This window comes from Mustela nigripes, chromosome 15 (assembly GCF_022355385.1).
Source record: "Mustela nigripes isolate SB6536 chromosome 15, MUSNIG.SB6536, whole genome shotgun sequence".
Lineage (NCBI taxonomy): Eukaryota > Metazoa > Chordata > Mammalia > Carnivora > Mustelidae > Mustela > Mustela nigripes.
The window spans coordinates 31,877,387-31,903,012 of record NC_081571.1 but is presented as its reverse complement, the minus strand read 5'-3'; the positions used below and the strand labels follow the sequence as shown (position 1 = coordinate 31,903,012).

At 42.6% G+C, this 25,626-nt stretch overlaps 1 protein-coding gene across 1 annotated transcript in view; it reads right to left on the bottom strand.

Annotated features, from left to right (window-relative positions):
* Positions 1–25,626, bottom strand: part of VWA8 (von Willebrand factor A domain containing 8) — a 326,523-nt gene that overhangs the window by 19,348 nt on the left and 281,549 nt on the right. Inside the window, exons 38-41 of the mRNA XM_059378120.1 lie at positions 23,328–23,436; positions 20,038–20,194; positions 13,631–13,739; positions 63–188 (exon numbers count right to left, since the gene is read on the bottom strand). Coding sequence (XP_059234103.1) covers positions 63–188; positions 13,631–13,739; positions 20,038–20,194; positions 23,328–23,436 — 501 coding nt within the window. The remainder of the gene's footprint in view (positions 1–62; positions 189–13,630; positions 13,740–20,037; positions 20,195–23,327; positions 23,437–25,626) is intronic.

Genomic DNA, 25,626 nt, shown 5'->3' with positions numbered 1-25,626 from the left:
TGTCTGTCTGTAATGAGGGCTGGACTCTACAGACCGGAGGCTACTCGTGCACCATTACTTACTTGTGGCTCCAGCTCGCCCCGGCGTTTGTAGATGGCTTTTTCTCCAGTCAGCCCATCAATGATCTTGGCATCATCTAGTTCTCCTGTAGCTTGGTGTCTTAGCCACTGTCTTTCTTTACCTTTAGCCTACAATGACACACACATACACAAATTCTTATTTTAATGACTTCTGGAGGGTACCTGACACACTCTCTGCATGAAAAACAGGAAACACACCCAGGATCTTTTCAAGTAAGTGATATTTCTGCAGGAACACACTTTAATTGACGGACTGGTTTCTGCTCTGCTGATAAAGAATGCCCTTTGGGTAGATTTCATCTGTTTTAATCATTTTAACACAGGGAATGATAAAATGAGCCCATTTAAAGCACATGAAATGGGAAAGCAGTATGCAAATGAGCCCTTGAGAGATGTGCACAGCCCAGAAATGCAGTGGTGATACATTTCTTATGCATATTCTGTCACAGTACTTCTGGCAAATTCCTTAGGTAACAAAACAATCAGCGTGAACTTGTTAACATTGTCTGCAGGCACAGAGAAAATGGGATCTTCAGAACTCTTCCTTTTGGAAAAACAATTTGTTATTTGAGTTCTCTGTGATTTAGGGTGCAATTGGAAACAGTTGAAAGTAATAGTTCATGAATGTGTTGCGTCCCCCATGACCCTCTGATGAGATACTGTCTGAATTACTTTCCCAAAGGTATCGCTACATGATACAATGACTTACAACTATGCCAGGTGGACCAAGATGGTAGTTAAGAACAGTGGAGAAGGACAATATCCCAAATCAAGGCACGAGTCTGTTATAGCCAACGACGCTATTTATATTAAGAAGTAGGAGGAATAGCTAAAATATTTTCATGTGTGCAAACGAGAGTGGTAGTTAAGATCAGAGTCTGGTTCCCATCCTCTCTTCACCATGATCAGATATATGACCTCAAGCAAGTTACTTAATCTGTCTGCATTTCAGTGTCCTCAATTCTAAAATAAGGGTAACACTAGTTCCAACTTTGAGTTTTTGTGAAGAGTAAATGAGATACTACATTAGCTGAAAAGCCTGGAAATCCATGTCAGCTGTTACCATAATCATTGTCATCATCATCAAGTGAGACACATTATGGACAACTAAGCCCAGATTAATTTAAGCACACTTCCATCACCATTTCAGGTAGAGTTTAAGTTTAAGGAGGTAGCTTAATGACAGCACTGTTATTGAAAATACGAAGTCAAACTTTAGGCAGCCGGGACCAACCACTACACAAAGAAGCTCCAGACACTCTAACTCTAGGCAGGACTACCTATATTAATTTCTTATTCCTGATACCCTTGCTGCAAACAGGTGCAAAATCCCCTCATTTGAATACAAATATATTAATGTGAGCATGACACAGAGACACTCCTAAGCCACCAGCATAAAGAGCTTACATTTGGTGGGCAGTTAATTCCAGGAATTAGTTTAGGTGTGCCCCCTAGATCTATGTTCTTCCCTAATACGTGTTTTTGGTGAGAACACCATAACCTTATAGGAAAATGGGATTTGTTGGCGCATAGCTCAATGAACTCATGAAACTCTATGAGATAGGTATACAGCTTCAGGTGGTAGGAGGAAGGGGTGAGCAGAGTCTTCTAGAATCCTTTCCTCCTGGACTCTGGATCAGACAGACAAGTCTGACAACACAATGCTGGCCTTCTCAGGCTCCCTCCCCTGCAACAGTGATTGGGACCTGGCTCCTCTTTCCTCTTCCCTATTATGCCTGAGGTCTAGAGTGGATCATTCTTCATGTTTTCAGGATGCTTTATGCAAGGAGATGCATTTGGGGCCGAACACTGAGGTACCTTTCCATCCTGAGATTCTGTGATCCTTGGAGATACCAAACCGCAGAGCACTGGCTTCTAGTGCCTTTCATAGATGAGGACAGACCCTCACAGACCAGTCTAGACTGGGAACATAAGGACCACAGAAAGTACAAGAGAATGTGGTAGCAATAGTTAGCTGTCATCAAAGTGGCACTTAGAGCTGGGTTTAAGAGGAAGATGGGATTACAACAGAAACAAGATTACATGACATGTCACAGAACAGCTGTGCCACTGTTACCATTAAGCCTCAATTTCTGAAGTTTCATCAATGCGTTGACAAGACAATGACATTGAAGAAGTTCAAGGGAAACTGTTCAGTTTCCAGTGATATGTAATTCAACTAAGTATAATATGGAACTTTCAGTTCAACAAAATCGGAAATGGAGAATGCATCACAGTTTCCAATAAGGCTAGAAAGTACACATCAGTCCTAAAGGATTCGAAGAGGTCTGAATCATGAGCATCGGTTATTAAAAAAGGAAAAAAAAAAAGCACTGTGTCACTTTGTAGCTCCTCCCAGTTTTACTTTCTTTATCCTTATCACTGTTTACAAATGTCTGATTTACCTCTTTGTCTCTATTATCTATCTGTTCCATTAGAAAGTCAGACTTATGGGGTAAGAGCCCTTCCTGCACCATCTAGAACAGTGCTTCATACGAAGTTGGTGTTTGATAAAAATTACTGAAACTTGATTGCTACTATAAAACATTACATGATAACCATATAAAAGCATGTCCATACAGTATTATCTCAATGTATATGTATCTACATTATATACATGCAAGGAAAAATATGTGGGAGAAAATGAAAGTATTAAGAGTCACGGTTATTTTGGGGTTGTGATTTATGGGCGATATTGTTTTCTTCCCTTAATTTCTGTATTTTCCAATTTCCTCCCTCCCTTCTTCCCTCCCTCCCTTCTGTTCCAGAGAGTAGGAGAGCACATGCAAATGCACGAGCTGGGAATGGGGGGAGGGAAAGAGAGAGAGAGGGAGAGAATCTCAAGCAGACTCCCATGTTGAGTGCGGATCCCAACAAGAGGCTCAATCCCAGGACCTTGAGATGATCATGACTTGAGCTGAAATCAAGAGTTGGACTGTTAACCCACCGAACCACCCAGGCACCCCTTCAGTTTTAATATAATGAACTCATGACTTTTTAAAACCTGAAACAAAAATGAGTTTTTTTTCTTGAAAGGACTTGAAAATATCCTTTTGTGTTTTTATGAAATATGCCTTTGAGACTAGCATAGAGAGCAAGTCTTCTCAAACTTCAATGTGCATACAAATAACTTAGGGATCTTGATAAAATGCAGTGTTTGATTTGGCCGTTTTTGTTCAGTAGGTTTGTTAACAACTGGTCCAAGAGCACTGTGGAATTCTTTTGCTAATAATTAGTGAAAATGGTCCCCTTTTAGAGGGCCTTCTTTTTAGGAAACCTATTATTGCCCATGGTAGGGAGGCTGCAGAATTGTAAAATAAATGCTTTTCCTTTAGAATATTATATTTGTCTGCTGTCTCTGGATTCACCATCATGGAAGAAACTAGGGATTTTAGGTCTTGATTTTCTTATGCCAATGTTGCTTCTTTTCCTAGATACAATTATCATTCCTTAAGGTGCTCTCTAGATTGAAGACGATTTCCATTATGTGTGCCAACTGAAGGAAAATAATTTAGTAAAATTTAGGGTAAGAGTGAGGGAAGGAATCTGCTTTTTCCAATAAATCTGCTCTGCCTTTCTTCCTTTTTTTTTGGATGAACTTTTAAAATTGAAGTACAACATACTTGTAAGTCAAGTGCATACATCTGAAGTGCAGAGCTCAGTGACCTTTAGAAGTGAACACCCCAATGTAACCACCTATACCTCCACAGCGCACCCAGGGCTCCTTCTGGAATTTCCCACTTCTGCCAGCAGGGCTTAGGTTCTCCTGGCTTTGGACTTCATAAAAATGGTGTCACGCAGCATGTGCTCTTCTGTGTCTAGCTTCTCTGGCTGCACATGGCCGCTGTCAGGTTACCTGTGCTGCTATGTGCGGCAGTTCTTTAATTCTCGCTCGCTGCTATAGTGATAGCTAATCCTACAATTTGGTCACAATTTATCCACTCTACAATGGCACTGTTTTTACTCTGGGGCTATGAAGAAGAATGGCACCAGGAGTGGTCCTGAGCATGTCTCTTGGAGCAGATGTGTGGGTATTTCTGTTGGACAGGAATCCTGGATATGTTCAGCTTTAGGAGATACTGCTAAACAGCTTTCCAAAGTGTTTTTTCCAACTTATATTCCCATGAGCAGTAGGAAGGTTTCATCTGCTCGTACCCTCACCCACACTTGATATTGATGGCTTAAAAAAAAATTGTTAGCCATTCTGGTGGGTGTATAACATGTTCCCTTCCTTTTTATTTTTATCTGTGGAAAAATGAATTTTGGTTCTGAGGGTCACTGATATTTTTAGGAACATGAGCCAGTAGTTTTTGTTTTTGAGAAGTGTAAAGTATGTACTAGTCTTTTGACCCAGAGCTACTGGGCACAAAGTCATTTTATAATAGTAGCACTATTCATTAGTTTTCAAGTCTAGAACTTGCAGATAAATATGACCAGATAATTTGTTATCTGCCATCTAGCCAGCCCACCAATTTTAAGAAACTCAAAACAGGAAGAGGCCTGTCAGAATGGATACTCTTGGAGGCAAGGGGCTGGAGGGGGAGTGCTTTAAAAACTTACTGTGGGCTGGAAAAGAAATATTTATTATTATGGACTGTGTATTTTATGGGACTCACTGAGATACGTCCTTATCTAGTAAGTTCCTACTGGATTTAAAGATATGCTTTTATGTATAACAAAGGTCCAAACATGAGCTTTATAGTATATTCATTACATGAAGCTAAGTATTCTTATAAATATGTCCATCTGTTTTGGCTCGTACAGTGAGTTCATACTAATGAGAATATTACATACAAAGCTAGGTTTCACTAGTAAAAATCTACATTACAGACTTTCTAGAAAAGAAACACGGTTTTATTATGTTCATGTAAAGAACACCTACACTAATTGAAATGCTCAGAGGATGACATATTCTGGTTAACTTATTTTCTGGGAAATAACTGGTTAACCAGAAAGGACATCCATACTTACCTGTGGCAGTGGGGACCTTAGGAGGAAGACATTTGACAAAAACCAATTATCTTGTGGTTTGTGACACCTGATCTTGTGATTTCAGCACTGAAAGTATTCTGTTTAATCTTAAGTCTTTATTTATCTGGGTTGTGGTTAATCAGGACTTCCTTTATCTGCAAACTCTACAAGTAAGCCGATTTTCTATTATGCCTTCACAATTTATTTAATGAGGAAATTAGAAAGATTTAAGTGGCAATTTTTATAGAAAGCACATACATTCTACAGAATAAGACATATAGATGATCATCACTAAATACTTCTTGTAGCTCAGTCAGTTTTAAGTTCAGCTTTCAGCTCAGGTCATGATCCCAGGGTCCTAGGATCAAGTCCCGCATCGGGCTCCTTGCTCAGTGGGGAGCCTGCTTCTTCCTCTGCCTCTGCCCGCCACTCTGCCTGCTTGTGCTTTCTCTCTCTGAGAAATAAATAAATAATCTTAAAAAAAAAAAGGAATTCTAATTCCCTTTCTCATTGGCTGCATATTTAAACACATATGCTTATTTTTTATATATGTATGTGTGCGTCTACATATTTACCTCACAATTATTTTCAAAGAGAGTACTTAAGTGACATATATTTAAAGTCTCTGAATATCTGAAAGTGTCTTTCTGATCTCCTTGTACTTTGGTGAGTACAGAATTCTCAGCTCACATCCCCAACCCCCCACCCCCGTGCCCCAAATCCTGCAGATGTTTTTTCACTATCTTCAGGCATTCAACATTTCAGAGACAACTAGTATAAGATTACATTTTTTCTAATGATAGCTTGTTTTCTGTCTGCTGGGCTGCTTTTAGGATATTTTCTTTGTTTTGGAAATGTTAGCGTTCCGTGAGGCTGCGGTGAGGCACTCTCTCTTTGGATTACTTTCGCTGGGTCCTCAGCGAAATGTTTTTCGTCCACAGAGCTGGGACTGTCTTTAGCCCAGTACAGTTTGTTGTTGTTGTTGTTGTTATTCTGATTACTGTTTATGAGTTCTTTTAGGTCCTCTCTGGGAATATCACTGGCTCATTCGGCGTGCATTTACTAATGCTCACGGTGTGCCAAGGTTCCTGCTTCTCAGGAGGGCTCCTGGTGTGGTGTGTTAGCTTTCATTGATCAGCTTTCTTTTGGTTTTTATCTCTTTACTGCCTCTACAGTCTGGAGTAACAACTCTGGAGTAACAACTAAGTATGTTAGTACTTAGCCTGAAGACTAGACTGAGTCTGACTAGACTAGACAAAGTCTTCTACTTTGAATGTAAATTTCAGTTTTGGGATTGTATTTTTAGTTTTTTTTTTTCTTTTTTAAAATAATCTTTCCTTGTTGCATTCAACTCCCTTATTATTCCTGCTTGCTTCTTAGCCAGACTTTAAAAAAAAAAAAAAAAAAATCCATGCCTTATTTCACATACTTCAAGTTTCTTTGACTTGTGAGAGCACAAAGCAGATGTTTTCGAGAACTCTGGTGTTTTCTGAAGAAAATACTCTAGCCCAGCAGCATCACCTTCCCCTACATCTTGGATGCATGTCACTCTACCTCACTGCAGAATCCTCTCTTAGATCCCATGTTACTTTGTTCGTGGGTGTCCCTACTCTTGAATGATGAGACGGCTTTATAAAAACCATTTGGGAACAGACTGGGATCTGACTCTCCTTGCTCGCATTGACTTGCCAATTCGTTATAACCAGAGCTCTCCTTCAAGATCTTAACTGGCATTCTTACCTGAATTGAATCTACACTACTTAACTCAGGAACTCAGTAGGGAAAAGAGCTGGAACTGTGGACTGTCACAGCATGAGGACGTCATCTCCACATCATTTCTTACTTTGGTTTGGAAAAGCCATCACAAGGGGCCCACTTGGCATTTGTCTGATCTCATCTTCAAGCCAAGTATAAAGTTAACTGGTCTGGCCCCTTCCCCAGTGTTACTCCCTCTCCAGCCTTCTGTCTGTTGTAGCCACGGCCTAAAATCGAGACTTCCCCACCCCCACTGCTCTTGGTGTTGCTGCCTTCAAACTGCTGCTGCTTGGCCATGACCACACGGAGATGAAGTGATCTGCTCCTCACCGGCTTGAGGGCTCTGGCTTCCATTCCCTGCCTCTCTGTGTAAGGGAGACCGATGTGATTCTACTGGGTTTTATGCACTTCCTGGCTAGTAATGCTATTTCTTAGGGAGGTTTCTGAGTTGTCACTAGTACTGTCATTCATAGGGTCTCATCACACTCCCTTTAGCAAAAATTCCTCAAAGCTTCTTGCATGTCACATGCACTCTTCCCTAATTTCTCCTGTCATATGCGTTTTCACCATTTATAACATTTTGCTATTTTAACATGTTCATAGTCATCTGGTGAAGACTGAGCTCAAGCAGCCTGGAAGTCAGGACTGTACTTTTAGGCTGCACTTGGTTGAAGTTCTCCCTCAGGGGCCACTAAGGCCAGGTACTGAGTGATGAGCCATTTGTGTGCTAAGAAGAGTAACTGGCATTTTCCTGTTCTCCCTGAAATGCAGACGTGCCCTGATGTGGCCGTTTCCACCTTTCCTCTCCATTTGCTCTGTACTCTCACATTAGCCAACACACCTTTTCTCTCGGCTTGGGTTGTTGCCCCATACAGATGACCTTAAAAATGTAGACATAGATATATATACAGATACACAACCTCTCTGGTCCTAACCTTGCCCCTGAACTCCAGATTCACGTCTTAAAATCTTTCAATATCATGCTTGACATTTTAAAGTAGGTGTCCCAGGAGTGAGAAAACAGGACATCCAGACCAAACATCTGCTTTCTCCACAAGCCTCTCCTCTTCCTGACTTCCCTATCGCTGTTCTCTAGGGCTTGAAAACCTCACCATTCCCCTCACCTCACCTTCAATCAGTCACTGTCTTCCCTTCCTACCTCCAAACTGTCCTGTCCTTTCCATTTTCACTTCCATGACTCTGGCTCAGGTTCTTATCACTTCTTGCCTGGATACTGAAAGTAATTTTAATGATTTCATTTCAGGGTTTCCCCACTTCTCTCTTCTACGATACTTTCTCTCTCCATGGTTAAGAAGCCTCCTAAAGAAGGTGCAACTTTACAACTCCCTTTCTCAGGCATGGTCACACTCCTTGCTGATTATGGAATACAGTCAGCACGGTGCTCAAGGTCCTTGGGGGTTCAGCTTCCCCTCGTTTTTTTCTCCTGCTATCCACTGTCCCCAGCTCCATCCCCAAACTCTGAACTCTAGTCCTTCTGGACTGTTGTCATTCCCCAAACAGCCTTGTATTCAAGGCTTCTTCCTCTGCTCATAGGTTCCTTCCATCTAGACCAGAGCTATGCAGACTGCCCTTGGTGAGTAAACACTTGCTACTGATCCATGAGGAAATAAGTTACAGAAGTGAACAGCAAGCATTTAAAAATGGCATGGCGATTTGACAGAGTGCTTTTATGTTTGCTGAATCTAATATTAAATAATACGGGTTTGTATCTTGTATGTTCATTTTTACATCTTTTCTTCAGGAGTTCATTTCTATTTTATTTTATAAAAGCATTAGTTCAAGGTCAATGAACAAAACCTGGCCTCTCTCCAAGGAAGGTTTGAGAAGCTCTGGTCAAGACTGTTCCTCCATCCCCATCCTGAGAAGAGCTGCCATCGAAACCATGCTCATCCTTCACGGCCCAGCTCAAAAGGCATTTCCTCTTTTTCCCTAACTGCACAGTCTAGAAATTGATCACACATTTATCTACATAACATGGCACTTTATTTAAAAGACCCCTGTGCCATTTACCATATTGTGTCTTCTATTACAACTACACATGTATTTTTTTTCCTTAGTCATTGAAGGCAAGAAATCTTAGGCAAAAGAGATATTCAACAAATGTCTACTGGATGAAATGCAGTTATTATTAATTAAATAAAGGGAATGGGGAAATGCTTTCCATTCTTTACATATGAACAAAGTGGGTGCTCAGAATGAAGTCTAAATTCTTTGCCTGGCACCGACCTGCCTCTTAGCTCCAAGTCCTTGGGTGCATTTTACACTAAGTGGAATCTTTTTTTTTTTTTCCCCGAAGATTTTATTTTATTTTTTATTTTTTAAAGATTTTATTTATTTATTGGACAGAGAGAGATCACAAGCAGGCAGAGAGAGAGAGAGAGGAGGAAGCAGGCTCCCTGCTGAGCACAGAGCCCGATGCGGGACTCGATCCCAGGACCCTGAGATCATGATCTGAGCCGAAGGCAGAGGCTTAATCCACTGAGCCACACAGGCGCCCCACTAAGTGGAATCTTGCTCCCACTTGAGATCAGCCATCGGCTCACACCTCAGACCTCAGTGTCATGCCCTTGTCCGTACCATGTTCTCTGTTGGGGCATCATTTACTCTTTCCTTTAACTGATGAATACTCATGCACCCTTCAAGAGCCAGCTCATGTATCCTTTCCTGGCAAATCTCTCCTAGAACCCCTCTCCTTTGGTTCCACTGCCTTCTCTGCATCTGTTTACCTAGACACCTACCATACTCAACTGAAATGATCTGTTTGGGTGCCCGTCTTTCCTACTCCCCAGAACTATAGCCTTCTTGAGGACAGGGATGGCATCCCGTGAATCTCTGGGGCTCCAGTGCCCTAGCACAGTGCACATCACACATCAATGTTCAAAAACACCGTTTATCTCAGCCTAAGCTCATTTCGAACTGCTCAAGGGGAAAAAAAAGAACATAATTGCTGGTTCATGGAGATATCATGCTAGTCAAAGCAATCAGAGAAAGGCTAATTTCGTTTAGCCTGAGAATGAAATTACTGATTGTACATCAGCAAAATGCTAGAGAGAAGAGATGATTACAATCAGTGGCTTTTTGTGGAATGGATATTTTCTTTTGTCAGGGATTGCTGGCATCAGACATTCAGATTCTGAACCAAGCACAACTGAAGTTAAGACAGACTCTGTTCTAATAAGACAATTTTTGCTATTGATTCCTAAAACGTCCAATTCCCCGGACCCTTTGATATCCCATATAGAATCCAGTCAAGAAGCAACGGGAGGTCACCGGTGACGGCGATCTTAATTGAGAAAGCCAGGAGTTGCAATAGACACATGTGTTGGAGCAGGCATTGTAACAGGAGTGACAACAACACTCCTTTTCCTCACATCTCAGCCCTGCTGTCCGGAGCCCGCGCATAGGCTTGAAGCCATACTTTGAGAAGTCATCACAAATAATGATTTGCTAGTTCCTGGCTAGACGTTCTGCTGTTCACCAAGGAAACACCCATGGTTACCGGGATTCCACAGCAACCTCAGCACAGCTGGGAGCTATTAGTCAATCAGAGCCACACAGGACTAGCAGACGGTGGCAAAAGGGGAACCAAACAAAGCCTTCTTGTTTTGGTTACAATCTAAAGACTCATATTCCACTGAGGCCCTGTCTACCCTTGGCCAGTAGCTGTGTTTTGAAGTAGCACTATCTGTCTACGTGGAAGACTAGAAGACCCCAAGAATAACATATCTGTGGATTTAAAAAAAAAAAAAAAGTGGAAACACTTGACAATGCAAAGTTGGTATCTGGATAATGATGCAAAATGCTTTATGAGTATATGTGAGAATGATTCTTTTCATGGAATTGCATAGTTGGCAGCAGATAACAGAGGCCTAAGAGATAACAGGGACCTAAGCTTCGGACTCAGATACCTGCTTCACGGGCCACATAATCCAGGCAGAGTCTCATCATCTTTCTACTCTTCAGTTCCCTCAGTACAAAGTGGGAACAAAGTAGCTACATTCCAGAAGATTGTGAGAATAGACGGGTTACATGCCTCAGCTTCTGTATCTATCCAATGTAGAAAATAGCTATTACTGGTTGTCGTAAGGACTCACCAACACAAGAAATGGATGTAGAGGAGGTGACTGGGTGTCTGGCTTGCAGCCCAGGCTGATGAAGAAGAGCAAAAACTAGGGAAGTAAGGATGAGACAAATTCTTCTGCAGAGAGCGCTGCATGCTAGGCATTCTTTTAAATGGTCTGCGTGTATCATCTGAGGCAATCTGCATACCTGCCCTATTATCTGTCCTATTATCTGCATCTTCCAGAACCTGGGCTGTCAGGCCCCAGAGCTGACGCTCTTAGTCACTAAGAGACAACGATGACGGCGATGATGGAAGAGACTGTGAGAATGCTGTGGTAACGTAAGGCATCCAGCATAATGTCTGGCACATGGGAATTGCTCAGTAAATGCTTGCTAGTATTAACATGCTTGTATTACTTGTGAAGATTTGGAGAGATGGTAGTTCTACAACAATTTTAGGTTCTCCTCTGAGGATCACATCATTTTTATTCCCTTTCGTCTATCTTAAAACTCTTTCTTGCTATTATTTAAGCCTAGTTTCTCTTTTTCAGATTTTCATGGAAGAAGAGAATAAAAATATCCTTGAAATAATTAAGTTACTCTATTTGAGGATATCTAGAAAGTTATTAACCCCAAGCAGCTTATGGTTTTTTTTTTTTTTTTAATAGGAGTCTATTTCTTATTTTCTATCCCTTTAATTGTATTTGTTGCTTTTCTTTGAGCCCTTTGCGATTTTCTTGCACATCTCTTTGAAGATGGGAAGCAAAACTGGATACTGTTTCTGAAACTGGTCTCATCACTGTGGGCTTTAGCAGGAGTCATTCCTTAATGGCAACCCTAACTCTAACCTAGGCTTGACGGGTGGCCTACTTGAAGAAGTCACAGTAGTGGGTCTACCTTTTCTTCCTTTGGCTGACTTGGTGAACATAGTATCATTTATCTTAAAGGGATGCTGTGAGAATTAAATGTGGTGGTGCTTGTAGAAGTAACTAGAGCCTGGTGCCCAGTGAATACCAATCAAGACATGAACTAATAACAGATAAGGATTCTCATTCTTTCAGTTAAAAATGTATTGTTGTGGGGCACCTGGGTGGCTCAGTGGGTTAAAGCCTCTGCCTTCAGCTCAGGTCATGATCCCAGCGTCCTGGGATGGAGCCCTGTGTCGGGCTCTCTGCTCAGCAGGGAGCCTGCTTCCCCCTCTCTCTCTGCCTGCCTCTCTGCCTACTTGTGATCTTTCTCTCTGTCAAATAAATAAATAAAAAATCTTTAAAAAATGTATTCTCGTATTCCTCTCTGATGCTGTGAATCATTGGATGGCCCATTTGTACACAGGGTAACACTCTGTGTTGTCTGCATGTAATCATGGAATCCATGGCCAGACTGTGATCTGGTCTCTGTGATTTTTTTCAAAAGACCAATTAATTAATTAATTAATTAGAGAAAGAGAGAGAGAGGACAGAGGCAGAGCGGAGGGAGAGAGAAAGAATCCCAAGTAGACTCCCTGCTGTGTGTGGAGCCAGACACAGGGCTTGATCTCAAGACCCTGAGATCATGACCTGAGCCGAAATCAAGAGCCGGACGCTCAACTGACTGAGCCATCCAGGCACCCTAAAGTTTTGATAGCCTTCTTTGACACTGTCTCCTACCATACACAGGCTCTTCTCAGTCCCACTGAACAGCCTGGACTTGTACACCCTGTGTCCTATGTCTGCAATGCCCTGACTCCTCAACCATCTAGAAAATCCTTAGCATCTTTCAAGTGTGAACTCAAGCATCACATTCGCCACGAAGCCCTCCTTCGTGCCTTCCATAGCATTGTGCATATACTTCTCTATAGAAAGTGAGAAACCGTTTGCCTCTTTGTCATTGAGTTCCTTCTTTGAGAGGAGGGACTGCATTTTATTTTTCTATCCCTAATGTTAAGAACTTCAGAAATGAATGACTAACTCAGGCACTCATTGTTCAGTCTTAGCATGAACACAGCCTCTCACCAACCTCATCTCCTCTGAACCACTCATTTTCGCTTTTTTTTCACCTCTTGCCTTGCCCTTGAGATTACCCAGAAGCTGCCTCAATGCCTAGGGTGATGAGAACTGGTACAGTGAGTGTCTTTGCTGGGAAAAAAAAAAATCATTCCATGTTAACTTTGTTCACACAATTTGCCCATGGATTTTTTTTTAAAGCAAATTCTTCAAATAACAAATCTTTGTTTGGGAAATCCTGAAGCATCTTAATTAGCATTTTAAGGGGGGCAAGAGCAGTATTAACTGATTCTGAGACGGCACAGTCTAAAACTAAAAAAATGGCAGGCAAAACAGGGGTAGGGGGAACGCAGGAGGAGATGCCAGGAGACACAAAGAGTGCATGGTCTAGATGACCCAAAATGCTCCTCTGTCTCTCTAGTCCATGACAGTAAAATGATTTGTAGGACAAGAATTCTATCTATGACTTTCTTGTTAAGGTGGGATGCTCACAGATCTTCTAGGAGGGGAATCAGGGAAGTCCAGTGTCTTCTAGAGTTGTGCGTCAAATTATTCTGGACAGGACAGGTGGGGTCAAATGTTCTTCCTTGGAGAACTCACCTGAGAAGGCCATGGAATTACTCACAGTCTCACTCAAACATTTTGGCATTAGTATTTTCTGACTGGCTGATTAGGGTTTGGATAACTTTCTCGAGTAGTTTTGGGGTGGGTCCAGCTTTGGACCCAGATTATTTTCTTAGTCCACTGTGGGAGGATTACCTGTAAATTATCCAGGATGACTCGGAGGGAGTGCACCTGCCGTCGGACAGCACCTGAGAACCTTTCATACGTTGTGGCATCATACTCACTCATTTGGATCTCCTTTAACCTGAAACCAGAGGGAGAAGAAAAGATAACAGCTGAAATCATGTACATGTGGTCTTTTACTTCCATTCATCTGCTGCCAGAACTGTAGCATAGTCCTTGGACACTGAGGGTGCCCTGGAGGAGAAAAGGCGAGAAGGAATGTCTCCAGCTAGGAGTTTCAAAGAAAGAAAAAGTCCACCGGTGGGCCGGTACATGGTGAACTGGGAGCCTTCTAGAACAAACAAAACAAAGTGAACCAAACAACCAGATAGCCCTGATGTATAGTATTTGCTGATTTATGTGGTGTAGATACTCTCCTCCTGATCAATTCCAGGCTACTAACAGTAAGATCGCTGAGCACTGACTTGGAAAGAAAGGCAAACAATCGGCTCTCATGAACCAGTGAGTCAGCTCTAGGGCAAACCAGTGCCGGATCCCAAAGACGCGTCATGGTGCTGGCAGCTGGTCAGTTCATGTGGCAGGTTCCTAGAAGAGCTCTGTGGGTTGCCTTTAGAGACCAAGGGCAGATATTTGGTTGACCAAGATAACAGTTCAGGCCCAGAGAATGTATTTTAATGTGTTGCTATGGAGAATACAAGAGTCTTCTGAAGTTGCTGTGTGCTTTTAACAGGATAATTGTGTTTTCATGTGACTGTGGCTCTGAAGTCCTATCCTGCTAGCGCAGTGCTCCTTCTCATCACTCTTCCTCATTAGCTTCCACTGCAGCCCCCGCCAGTGCACTTAGAGACCCCTGAACATGGCACACTCACCTCCTGGCTCCTGCCTGGGCTGCTCCCCGACTGGGTACTTCCTTTCTCTGCCTCTTTGCCTGTAACTCCCACTTTCTCTTCAAGAGTCAGATCAATGAGGACCGCCTCGAGGAAGCCTGCACTAATCCCAGATCTGTCTTCAGAGGCCTCAGCCCATTATGCTTCTCACTATCAGAGCATTTCCTCCCCCTGCTTTATCCATCGGCTGCCTGTCTTCCCAGCAAGGCACCTTTATGAGAAGGACTGAGTCTCATTGTTAGCGTATAGCACCCAGCATGGTACCTAGCACTTAACAGGTGCTCAAAATGGAATTAAATGAATGACTGAAATAAAAATAAGACTCAGGAATATTTAAAATGCAGCATCTTAAACCAATCATAAGGAGAAGGTTCTTTTACCGAGTGAGGCTCTCTTGGGTTTTACAGGGTTGTAGCCATAATACACTAATCTGATCACATGTTTCTGTCAGTTTCCATACATGTAAAGGTGCTGATCCTCAGATAGGCACTAATGAACGTACATTGACAGAAGCACAGTCTTCTAAACTGCTGTGTGTGTATGCACACACGCAGTGTTGGAAGGTATGAATCCCAGGTCCATACCCGAAACTCTTATCTCAAATGCAGATCTATCCTCTTGGGCTGGAACAGAAACCCCAAATGCTTAATGGCAGTGAATGGTCTCTACTCCTCTGTGTCAGGCCAAGCACTGAGGAGAATCCAGCCAACACAGGGCAGGGGGCTAGCTGCTTGTTAGCATTGCATGATGTTAGACCCTCACCGCCATGGGCAGATCTGCAATTCCTGCCCTACCACCTGGAGGGGTTGGCTGATACCAACTCAGCTTGCACGATTCCACCTGAAGTCCTGCTCGATCCCTCCAGTAAACCTGACCATTTCCATTCATGACTCTTCTGTAGATACCCACTGCGAAACCTCCACACGTGATGGCTTTCGCTAGATATGTCTATTTCCCTCTATCACAGTGTTTTTCAAACTTTATTTTCCACAGAGGGATGTATGTTTTATATTAAGATCCGGATCTACACATACGCATGTGCGTGTGTGTAGAACTAAACAAAAAATTTAACAAAAAATACATTTACTACATATGATTCACTACATGGATATTTTCTCTTCTATCCCTCTGGGAGAAGAAATAGTCTCACTTTTTCTTTGAATCTCCAGTTCCTAGCACAATGCCTAAATGCTGTTAGATAGCACTTTGAAAACTCTGACTATCAAAAGGTAAATAATAGCTGAATGGTGTTTCCCAAGGTGACCCGCCAAGGGGCACTTCTAAATCTAATTTACTCTCTGTTCTGAAGAACAGCTAGGAATACGTGCACAGGACTTGACCTCCTAAAAATACCTCTTATGTTTGGCTTAGGCAATCTCCTAAACCTCTCTATAAATTTTCATTAGATTAAGTTATGTCTTAAGTGTCAAGGCTGACAGAAGCTAGGCACCATGAACATTGCAGGATATGCTACTTCCCCACCCCGTCAAACACAGGAAGCTAATATGCTCTTTCCCAAAGAAGGAAGATTAGTACTTTTCCAAAGGGAGGTTAGAAAAAAAATGTGGATATAGCTTGTCCTTAGCAGGGGTGGGGGAAATACACACACACATGCGTGCATCAGGAAAGGAGTCAGGTCACTGGTAGGTCACCTTGGGCAGACCGGCCTTTGTAGTGAGATCAGAATCAGCCCCATTTATAAGGCTACTTCTGGCGTGATCATGTTGCACCCAAAAACACACCACATGCTGTTTTAATTATGAAGAAATCTGGAAATCATATTCCAGGTTGTGTCAGCTTTCAGAAAGATCACCTACAAGGTGTTCGAAGCTGATAAATTCTGAGAGATGAAGACTGACGTGGGGAACAGGGAAAGAAAATAGGAAATTTTAGCCCTTGGATCAGATAAGCTTCCTGGTGCTAATACTCGCAAAGCCCACAAGACTAGCTGGAAATATGTCTTTTTGCTGCTTTAACCTTGATCAAAACTACAGGGCACAGCTGCTTCACATCCCAGTAATCTATGTGGACTAACTGCATTTTGTTGGCACAGTATATTTTTAAAGGGTATATTTATTGTTACGTAAGAGTCTGGGAATTTTCGTTCTCATTTTACTTTTCTTATAGGTCAGACTTAAATACTATAATTTTGGATCAGTTATGAGGAAAACAAACCTAAGCTGAGACCTAATGGGTAGGACTGATTCGTTTTACAAATGGTAATAGGTACACCTTCCATGAGCTGGCGCCCACCTCCAATACCCTTTGAGGCATGGGAAAAAACCTCACCATCAATTTCCTTCATGTTTTGTTGGTTTAATGTTTCTGTCCTGCTTTCTGCATGTCTTACACATGTCTACCTCTGTGGGTCTTCCCGAATTAATCCTTTTCCCCCACTAAGTTTTAATTTAAATTCCAGTTAATTAATAGTGCAATATTAGTTTTGGGTGTGTGGTTTCAGTCAATTCTTGAGTATGGGAAGAGGTATGGACTGGAATCCAGACACAAACGAATGCTAACTAGAGGCTATTCTGATGATAACAAGAGCCTATCAGTAGTATTAAGCTCTTTAAGGCAATATGGGGGACCTCGAGACTGATGGATGGGTCTGGCTGTCACTCTGGTTTCAGCCAGTTTTTTTTTTTCAAGTTTTTATTTTAATTCCAGTTAGTTAACAAACGGTGTTATATTGGTTCCGGGTATACAATACATAGTGATTCAGCACTTCCATACATCACCTGGTGCTCATCAGGGCAAGAGCCCCCCTTCATCCCCATCACTCATTTCAGCCATCCCCCACCCAGCCTGGTTTTAGCCAGTTTCTCAATTAAGTATCCTCCAGGTTCTGAACAAAGCATCGGTATTCAGTTGTGCATTATTCATTCCACATGTGTGCATGGGTGTTTGCCGTGCACTGGGTTCAAGGTATAGGGGCTGGGGATGTATCAGAGAACAAAATCCCCTGCCCTCAAGGGACTAAAAGTCAGTGGAGATGCAATCAAATCTTCATACAAATAATAATACAGTGTGAAACAGTGATAAGGAGCGTGGAGAAAGAGGACACAAAAGGAGGGACCTGACCTCATTCTACATATGCTGAGAGTTGCAAAAGAGCTTTAATACAGACTCTTTGATCATAGTGAAGAATTATTACTTTTTAAAGATATGATAGATGAATTGTATGTTTTTATTTTTTTAGAGAGTTCTTATCTTTCAGAGATATACTCTAAGATATTTACAGTGAAAAGACAGGATATCTTGGATTAGCTTCAAAACAACCCAGGGGTAGGGACTGGGAGTGGAGCCAGATTTTTCTTCTTGAAGCTAGAACAGGTCCATAGGGTTCTCTATATGTTTCTCTTTCCTTTTATTTATGTTTGAAAAGTTTCCTTCAGCTCAGGTGATGATCCCAGAGTCCTGGGATAGAGTTCCGCATTGAGCTCCCTGCTCAGCAGGGAGCCTGTTTCTCCCTCTCCTTCTACTGCTGCTCCTCCTGCTTGCTCTCTCTCTTATAAATAAAATAAAATAAAATAAAATAAAAAGTTTCATAATAAAAAGCTAAAGAGATTCTTCAGCAGTACTAAACTGGATACTTATCAAATAGGAGTATTTATTCCATGAAAGTAGAAAGCACCCTCTTTGCTCTCTGTGTTTTGCTATGCCCTGAGCTTCTCAGGATTTCCATGTGTTTTTATTTCTTCCCCCCTTTTTCATACTCCTGCTTACCTCCTGTCTTTCAACCACCTTATGGTCTTCTCTTTTACTTGGACTAGATTCTTCTCTGCAGTAATTAGAAGACGTGTTTGGTTTTCTTACCACCCCCCCCCCCCCCTTCTCCCCTTTCCTCTCCCACAGCCACTAAATTTAGTCGCCTTATTATCAGAAATGCTCCTTGACTTCTTCCCCACTGCAGGGCGGTGGTGCATAGAACCAGGTCCCCTATCCCTACTGTGGAAATCAGAGGAGGGGCTGTACGCTCGTGCCCAAGCACTACTGAAAGGTCTTTCTGTCTCCCTGTGAGCTATGTGTGTCAAAGCACTGTATCTGTCCACTTGTGCAAAAACTGAAACCACTCTGAGCCTGGCAACCCTAGGAACTCAGTCGGGGATGGGAGAATGAGGCATAGCTCATGTTTTACTTCTTTCCCTAAACGGATGTTTCACTGCTTATAAGGAATGTTGAGCAGTCTCCGAACTCGAACAAGATCTTTTGTATACCTCCCACTTTTTTTTGAGAAGTTTAAACTGCTTTCATTTCTAACATAGGTATTTGTCCCCTAACTTCTTTGGGAGGAGGAGAGAGGAAAGTCACCCATCTCCGCGAGAGCCAACTCGGGCACACTGAGGGTAAATACATTGTTTCAGGGCTCCTGGGAAGCCAGCAGAATGGCTGGGGGTGGGGGGACCCTTATTTACCTGCTGGAGACACGAGGCTCCCACTGCTCCCTGGCTTTCCTGAGGGTGTGGCAGGAGGGGCCTGCATTCTTGTTCCTATTGTTCTATGTTGTTTACTTGCAGGATGTGTAAGCACAGTGTGTAATGTAATACCAGATGTTGTACGTGGGAGGAACTTCATAACACACACACACACACACACACACACACACACACACACACCACACACAGCACACACAAAAGCATGCTTTTTTCTAAGGGCACCCAGCCCCTTCCATTGAGCACAATGTAAAGCTGCCTCCCAAACCACTACCAATTCCCTCACTCCCGCAGGAGGTACTGTCTGGCCTTTGGTATTCTTGGCCTTTAGCTAAAGAACACATGTGAATGTCTAGTGAAAGCACAACGTGGATTCTTATTTTTTAGATGGTTCCAATCCAAGTGGCCCAGATGGGTTCCGGATCATCTAAAAGCCACAGGCTCATGGTTCTGCATTTCAAGGCCTCCACCCATCGACAGGGACTCCACGTTCAACCCCCCCAGCTGGAACCCTTTCTCTTGGATAGGCAAGCTGGCTCTCTCCGCCACAGACCCTATGCTTATTATCCTGCTCATTTAGGATTCCCTTCCTTGAAGATCCAAAGCCTGGCTGAGCTCAGGCCTCAGCTCACGGACTTAACCCTGTCTACACCGGCAGGGGGCGCAGCCTCCCTACCACGTGACTGTGGCCCTTAAAGAGTGCGTGTTTTTGAGTCCCGCTCCCTACACACCTACACATCTGAGGGCAGTAAGGGAACCACGCCTATAGTTTTCTAACTTCCCTTTGGGACCTAGGAATGGATGTGGATGGAGGCATCTGAACTTTAATTTCTCTGAAGAGCAGTCTTTTTGGGTTTCCTTTCTCATGGGCTCCGCTCCTTTTCCCACTCAGTGATGTGTGATCAATGCACTGAACTGATTACGTCAAACAAAGAGAACAAGGCATTATGTTCACTGCACTGTCTCTGCTGGGTAGGTGGGCTCTATGGGTCTGTTTGTGCTGTGCAAGGTAAAGAACCCGAGGGCTCGGGGCTGCTCGGGGTCGGCTGCCTCTCAGCACCACCATGACCACCTTGCCTGAGCAGCGGCAGCCACTCACCGCTGCTGAAAGGCTTTCTGGCCCATCTCTCTGGCGGCTCTCTTCACCTCCTCGGGAACCGCGTCCTTCTCAGCCTCTGACACCTGGTACACAGTATGGCCTGCATCCAGCCGGTATGGACCTCCTTTGCCACCCAGACCTGCGGTGTCTCTTCCCCCTGGAAGGAAACCAGGAAAATCCAGGTGGTCTCATCCACGCCACAAGACAAAAGTCAGATGGTGGTTTGAAAGCAGTTTCATGAAGCATGTTAACTGTACCTAGTGAGTAATTAAATATTCAAATGACCTTTCTTCTGGAAACAAAGGGTACGCCCCTTTCAGGTGCCTTTTCTCTTCTCCATCCAGCCAAAGTTTATCCATATTTCAAGGGTCAGCCCACATTCCAGGACACCTCACCGGATGACTTCACATCACAGTGATCATTGCTGGCCACTATTTATTACCTTTAATATTTATTTTATTCTTTTCTCACTAACCCTATGTGGGTGGGATTATATCTTATCTATTCCTATAAGAGCAGCTTGAACACCACAGACAACTTGGGATGCATTTGTTAATTAAATGAGCAAAACTCCACATCCCTCACATATTACCTTACTTTTCCCTAAAATAAGAGATAGACGCTCAGATAGAGGATATAGTTAGCTTTCCGTACTGTCAGTTTCAGAACAGCTTTTCCAATATAAACTCAAGTCTACATGCTGGTAAGTGTATATTGTATAACATTGTATAAACTGTTTACATTGTAAATATAAGTTAAATGCCTGGAAGACCAGGTAGGCAACACTCTAAGAAGTGGGGAGGACTCTGGCTGGCTAGACAAAGCTTGCCTTGTCTCAATATTTTCAAATTCAACTTATTTTAAAGTACTGTGCTGACCCCCAAAATACAAATATTGGCTAGATTTGGCCTCTGGGCTACCAGTTTATTACCTCTGCTTTATAATGATTAAAATACTAGCAGTCAGTTTCTTTTGTTTATTCACACACAACGTGGGCACTGAGAAGAGAACTAACGTTGGAGGGACAGTAACGTAACATAGCATATCATTGTATACTACTGTTACATGGCAGAACATTGTACAGTTAAACTGGACTGCCTGAATTTGAATCCTGTTCCCATCCATTAGTTGTCTGCCCTTGAAGTTAGTTCCTTAACTTTTTTGTGTCTCAGTCTCCTCAGCTGTAAAATGGAGATACTAACATGATTTACTTCTTGGCATTTGCCACGGGGCTACGATGCTTAGAACAGTATCTGAAGCAAAATGAGAACTATGCAAGTGGTTGCTCTTACTATTATTATTTAGACAACTTCTGGTCACAGAGAATGAGGTCATTTCTGAGTTGCATAAAGTGGAAATTTTGAAAGCTTTTAGGCTTTTGGTTAAATGATGTTACATTTATCTTTTCTCCCTTGGGGCCTTCATCAGTGTGATAAATTAAAAGTAAAATTCAGTAAGCACTGGTCCCTTACCAGGGTCAGGCAGGTCACTTCCTTCTGGGAAATACCATGAGAACAGCCCATTAATGATCATATGTTTACCCTTCGATTTGAGCACATCTGATTTCACTCTTCTTTAGAAATTAGGGGCGGAAAATTCCCTCTTAGGCGTCTGTGATTCCTGGATCCCACTCAGTGACATCCTGGAGGCAGAGGGGACCAGAAACTGGACAATGACAATGAGCTCCAGAGATAGAAAAGCTGTTTCTGTGACTTGATTTCCTTCCTATAGGAAGTTCCTCTTAGGCATGGGTGGGTCACAGATTAGCACTTAACATTTCCTGGGCGCTGAGATGACATCAGTTTTGGTGAAGAGGAAAGTACCCACAACTGTTCAGAGTCTGGTATGAGTGATATTCAACATGAGTCATGGGAACCTTCAGAGGGTCCCTCCCACCAGTGGGTAGAGAGGGTGTGAGTGGGGAGCTCTTCATGACCTCTGCTTCTCAGAGCCTTTAATTTGTACTACTTAAATGAAAATGCTGGTCAGGGGTTCTAAACTTCAAGGCATAGTCTTGAAGCTAATCTTGAACACCCTAAATCAGCTCCAAAGATATGGGAGAATATAAGCAAGGGAGGTGCTCTGATGATGAAAGAGGGATCAGGTGACTTGGGTCAGAGCTAAGCTCCACATAGAAAATTCTGAGAGGGAATGGCAGACCGAAAAAGAATTTGAAGCAAAAAAAATTCGATAGAAAAATAAAGGCCGAGGGAAACAAAAGCAGGATCTTCAATCTGGACCAAGGTGAGCTAACAGATTCAAATGGAATAAAAAGCGAGAACCTCTGCTCCAGAGTAGTCTACCGCTGGGAAAAAACCTACATCTGGCCTACTCGTTCCACAATGCATTCCATATGGATTAAGTCCTGCTGGCTTGACACTAATTTCAAGATCAAAGGACATTTCTAAAAATACGCTTTCTTTAAAGCTGATGCTTGATGAATAAACAGAATAGGCAAGAAGTCTCCAGGCCTTTTTGATAGCGCATTGTCTCAGCACAGAGACCCATTTCCTCCCGAGGCTGTCAAGGCCAAGAGGCACACAGCATCCTCAGGGAAGGTGAACTATGGAGCTCAGGCCAACACGGCTCCCAGCCGAGATAAGATCAGACAGTGCACACACAGTCTGGCCCTATTCCTGCAGCCCAGCAGATGTGTCTGTCTGTCCCAGCTGCCGCAGAGGAAAGAGGAAGACAGCAGGCATGGAACAATGCTCCCGCCAGGCAGCCAAGAGGAAGGAATGGGCCACAGCCGTTGGCTCAAACTGCAGCCCACTCTCTTATCTCAAAACCCTGCATCCTCAACATACTCACTTCTGAGATGTGGAAGGCAAGGCCCATTTCTCTTCCAAGTCAGCTGCTCAAGAAAGAATTTACTATAGACTGCCGGCGTGATCCCAAGTGCATGGAATTTAAAAGAAGGGCTTAACATTTTTAACGAACACATTCTCCAGACCAGGTCCCATGCTCAGCACTTTACGATCATAACTTCGTGTAATCCTCACCACAACCTTGTCAGGCAGCTCTCATTTCCCCCTTTTCCTGATGTGGCAGTGACGGGAGGATCAGAACAGTCTTGGGTACAGGGTGGCAGAGTCTGTAGGACTCCAAAGGCAGAGTTTTTCCATGCCTTGATATCATGCCGGGATGCAGGGCAAAGGCACAGTCCATCTGACTAAGTGGGGAGGCAGGGAAGGCAAGTGGTCCTTGAGCCTTCTCAGAGGTGATGTGCAGTGTCCTTGGGCCTGGGAAGTCTCAGGACACTCGGCCCCAAGGATGCCCATGCTACCAACCTGTTCCTCCAGCCCACGTATTGCCGCCCACGTGGGGCATGTTGTCTGGGTCCTCCTTCCCGTGTTTGGGGGAGCTCACATCTTCACCGCTGTCTCTGTTGATTGTTATCTACAAATGAAGGATTGAGACATTATCACTCTCTCATGTCCAACACCAGAAACTGCAAGGATAGAAAGAAGATTTCTTTTCTCCTAAACCCTTAAGGTATCTTCTAACTTCAGGCCACAGAACACAGCAGATGCTTTTGGTGTCTGGCCAAAGACTTCTTCTTTTTTTTTTTTTTTTTTAAAGATTTTATTTATTTATTTGACAGACAGAGAGACCACAAGTAGGCAGAGAGGCAGGCAGAGAGAGAGGAGGAAGCAGGCTCCCTGCTGAGCAGAGAGCCCGACGCGGGCCTCGATCCCAGGACCCTGAGACCATGACCTGAGCTGAAGGCAGAGACTTAACCCTCTGAGCCACCCAGGCGCCCCGGCCAAGGACTTTTATCAGGTTTAACATCCATTTAGTTGGGAAGGAGACATTTAATTTTTTTAAAAATTCCTTAAAAAGAGAAGAAACTGGACTGAGTTACAGTTTCAGAATTTTCCTGGTGCAGAACATGCCTCCAGGATCTATACAAGGAACAATACCTACCAGAAGCAGGGAGAGTGGATCTCACCAGAGACCGACACCCTCCAGATGGTTTAAAAGGATCACTGCCCAGCTGTTCCAGACAAGTAAGAGGATATATGTTTACCTATTTAATTTTTGAAGAAATCCCACTCTTCTGAGAAATACTTTGTGTAAAATATATGGAAAAGAAAAATAGAAAATGTATCTATGTATGCTTCAGTGACATAGCTATACATAGAGACACGAAAGACTGCTTATTTATTTTCCAGACCCTCTGTAATTTTATTATGGTATTTTGTAGCTTTCCTAATTCAGCTTTACTTTAGAACTGGATTTACTGTTCCTGTAATGGCAAAGAGAATAAACTGCATTTTAGCCCTCCTCTGGCTCACTGGTCATTAACTGCATTCGGCAGAGATTCACCAAAAGGACTGGTAATCACCCAAGAATTCCAACCCTACTAAGTGACTCCAATAGATGTCATTTGACAATAAAAAGAACTCAAAGCAATCCCACTTCATGAATCCTAAGAGCTGGCTGCCAACTGTAATGATTTTCAGGGCAGACCAGATCAAATATTCCTTTATTTGTCCAATAACACTTAGAGAAGATGCACTGGCAGGACATCATGCAAAGTACCGCGAGGCCTACAAAAGCCACTGGGGATTGGTCACTGTTCTCTAACTGTGAAGGGCAGAGCCGGGGGCTTGCAAATGGACCCAAAGCCTGATGCCAGATCGCTCTTAGAGCTGACCCACTCCTTGTTCGTGCCTGGACTTTCATTCTAGGTGTTGGATTAATGAAGGTAGGCAAGTAATTTGGAGTCTTTGCAAATAAATGGTTATTAAGAATGAATTCAACATAACTTCCTTTGTCTCTGTCCAGACTAGTTAATTTCAAAAGTTACAACATCATAAAGAGATCTCTGCCAATAGCTTTGGCAACACCAACAAGAGTTTTGGCCACAATTTTAGCATACTTCAAGAAAAGTTAGCTATCATATCACAATTGATATGAATTCCACACACATAATCATGGCTAAAAATGGGTCAAAATAAGTATTTTCTCCTTTTTAAAATTAAGCTATGCAGAATAGCTAGAAACATCTAGAGAACAAATATTTTGAAAAAACTTTCCCAGAACTTATCCTCACTTTCTAACTTGTCCAGAGGTAATATAATAGATAAGCAGTAAATTAAAATATGTATATTGGCTGTAAGAATTCTAGACCAGCACTAACTGATTAAATTCTCTTTGTTGATGGAAATGTTTACATCTGCAGTGTCTAATATGGTGGCTATTAGTTCAATGTGGCTACTGAGTACTTGAGAATCTGAATTTTAAATTTTAATTAAAATTAAATTTTATATATAAATTTAAATTTAAAATTTAAATAACCACATGTGGGTAATGGTTATTTCACTTAGCTATTTCACAGCCCAGCACAAGGACAATCTTGTTTCAGCCCAGTAGATACTGTTTGGAGCTCTTGTAGCATCAGATGTTCTCCATGAGAAATGACAAAAACAAGGAACATTTAAGAACTGGGGTAGGGTTTTACTTTGTTGCTAATTTTAGAAATTTATTTAAAAGTTATAACTACAGTCCAACCGTTTTTTTTTAATTTAATTTTTTATTTTTTATAAACATATATTTTTATCCCCAGGGGTACAGGTCTGTGAA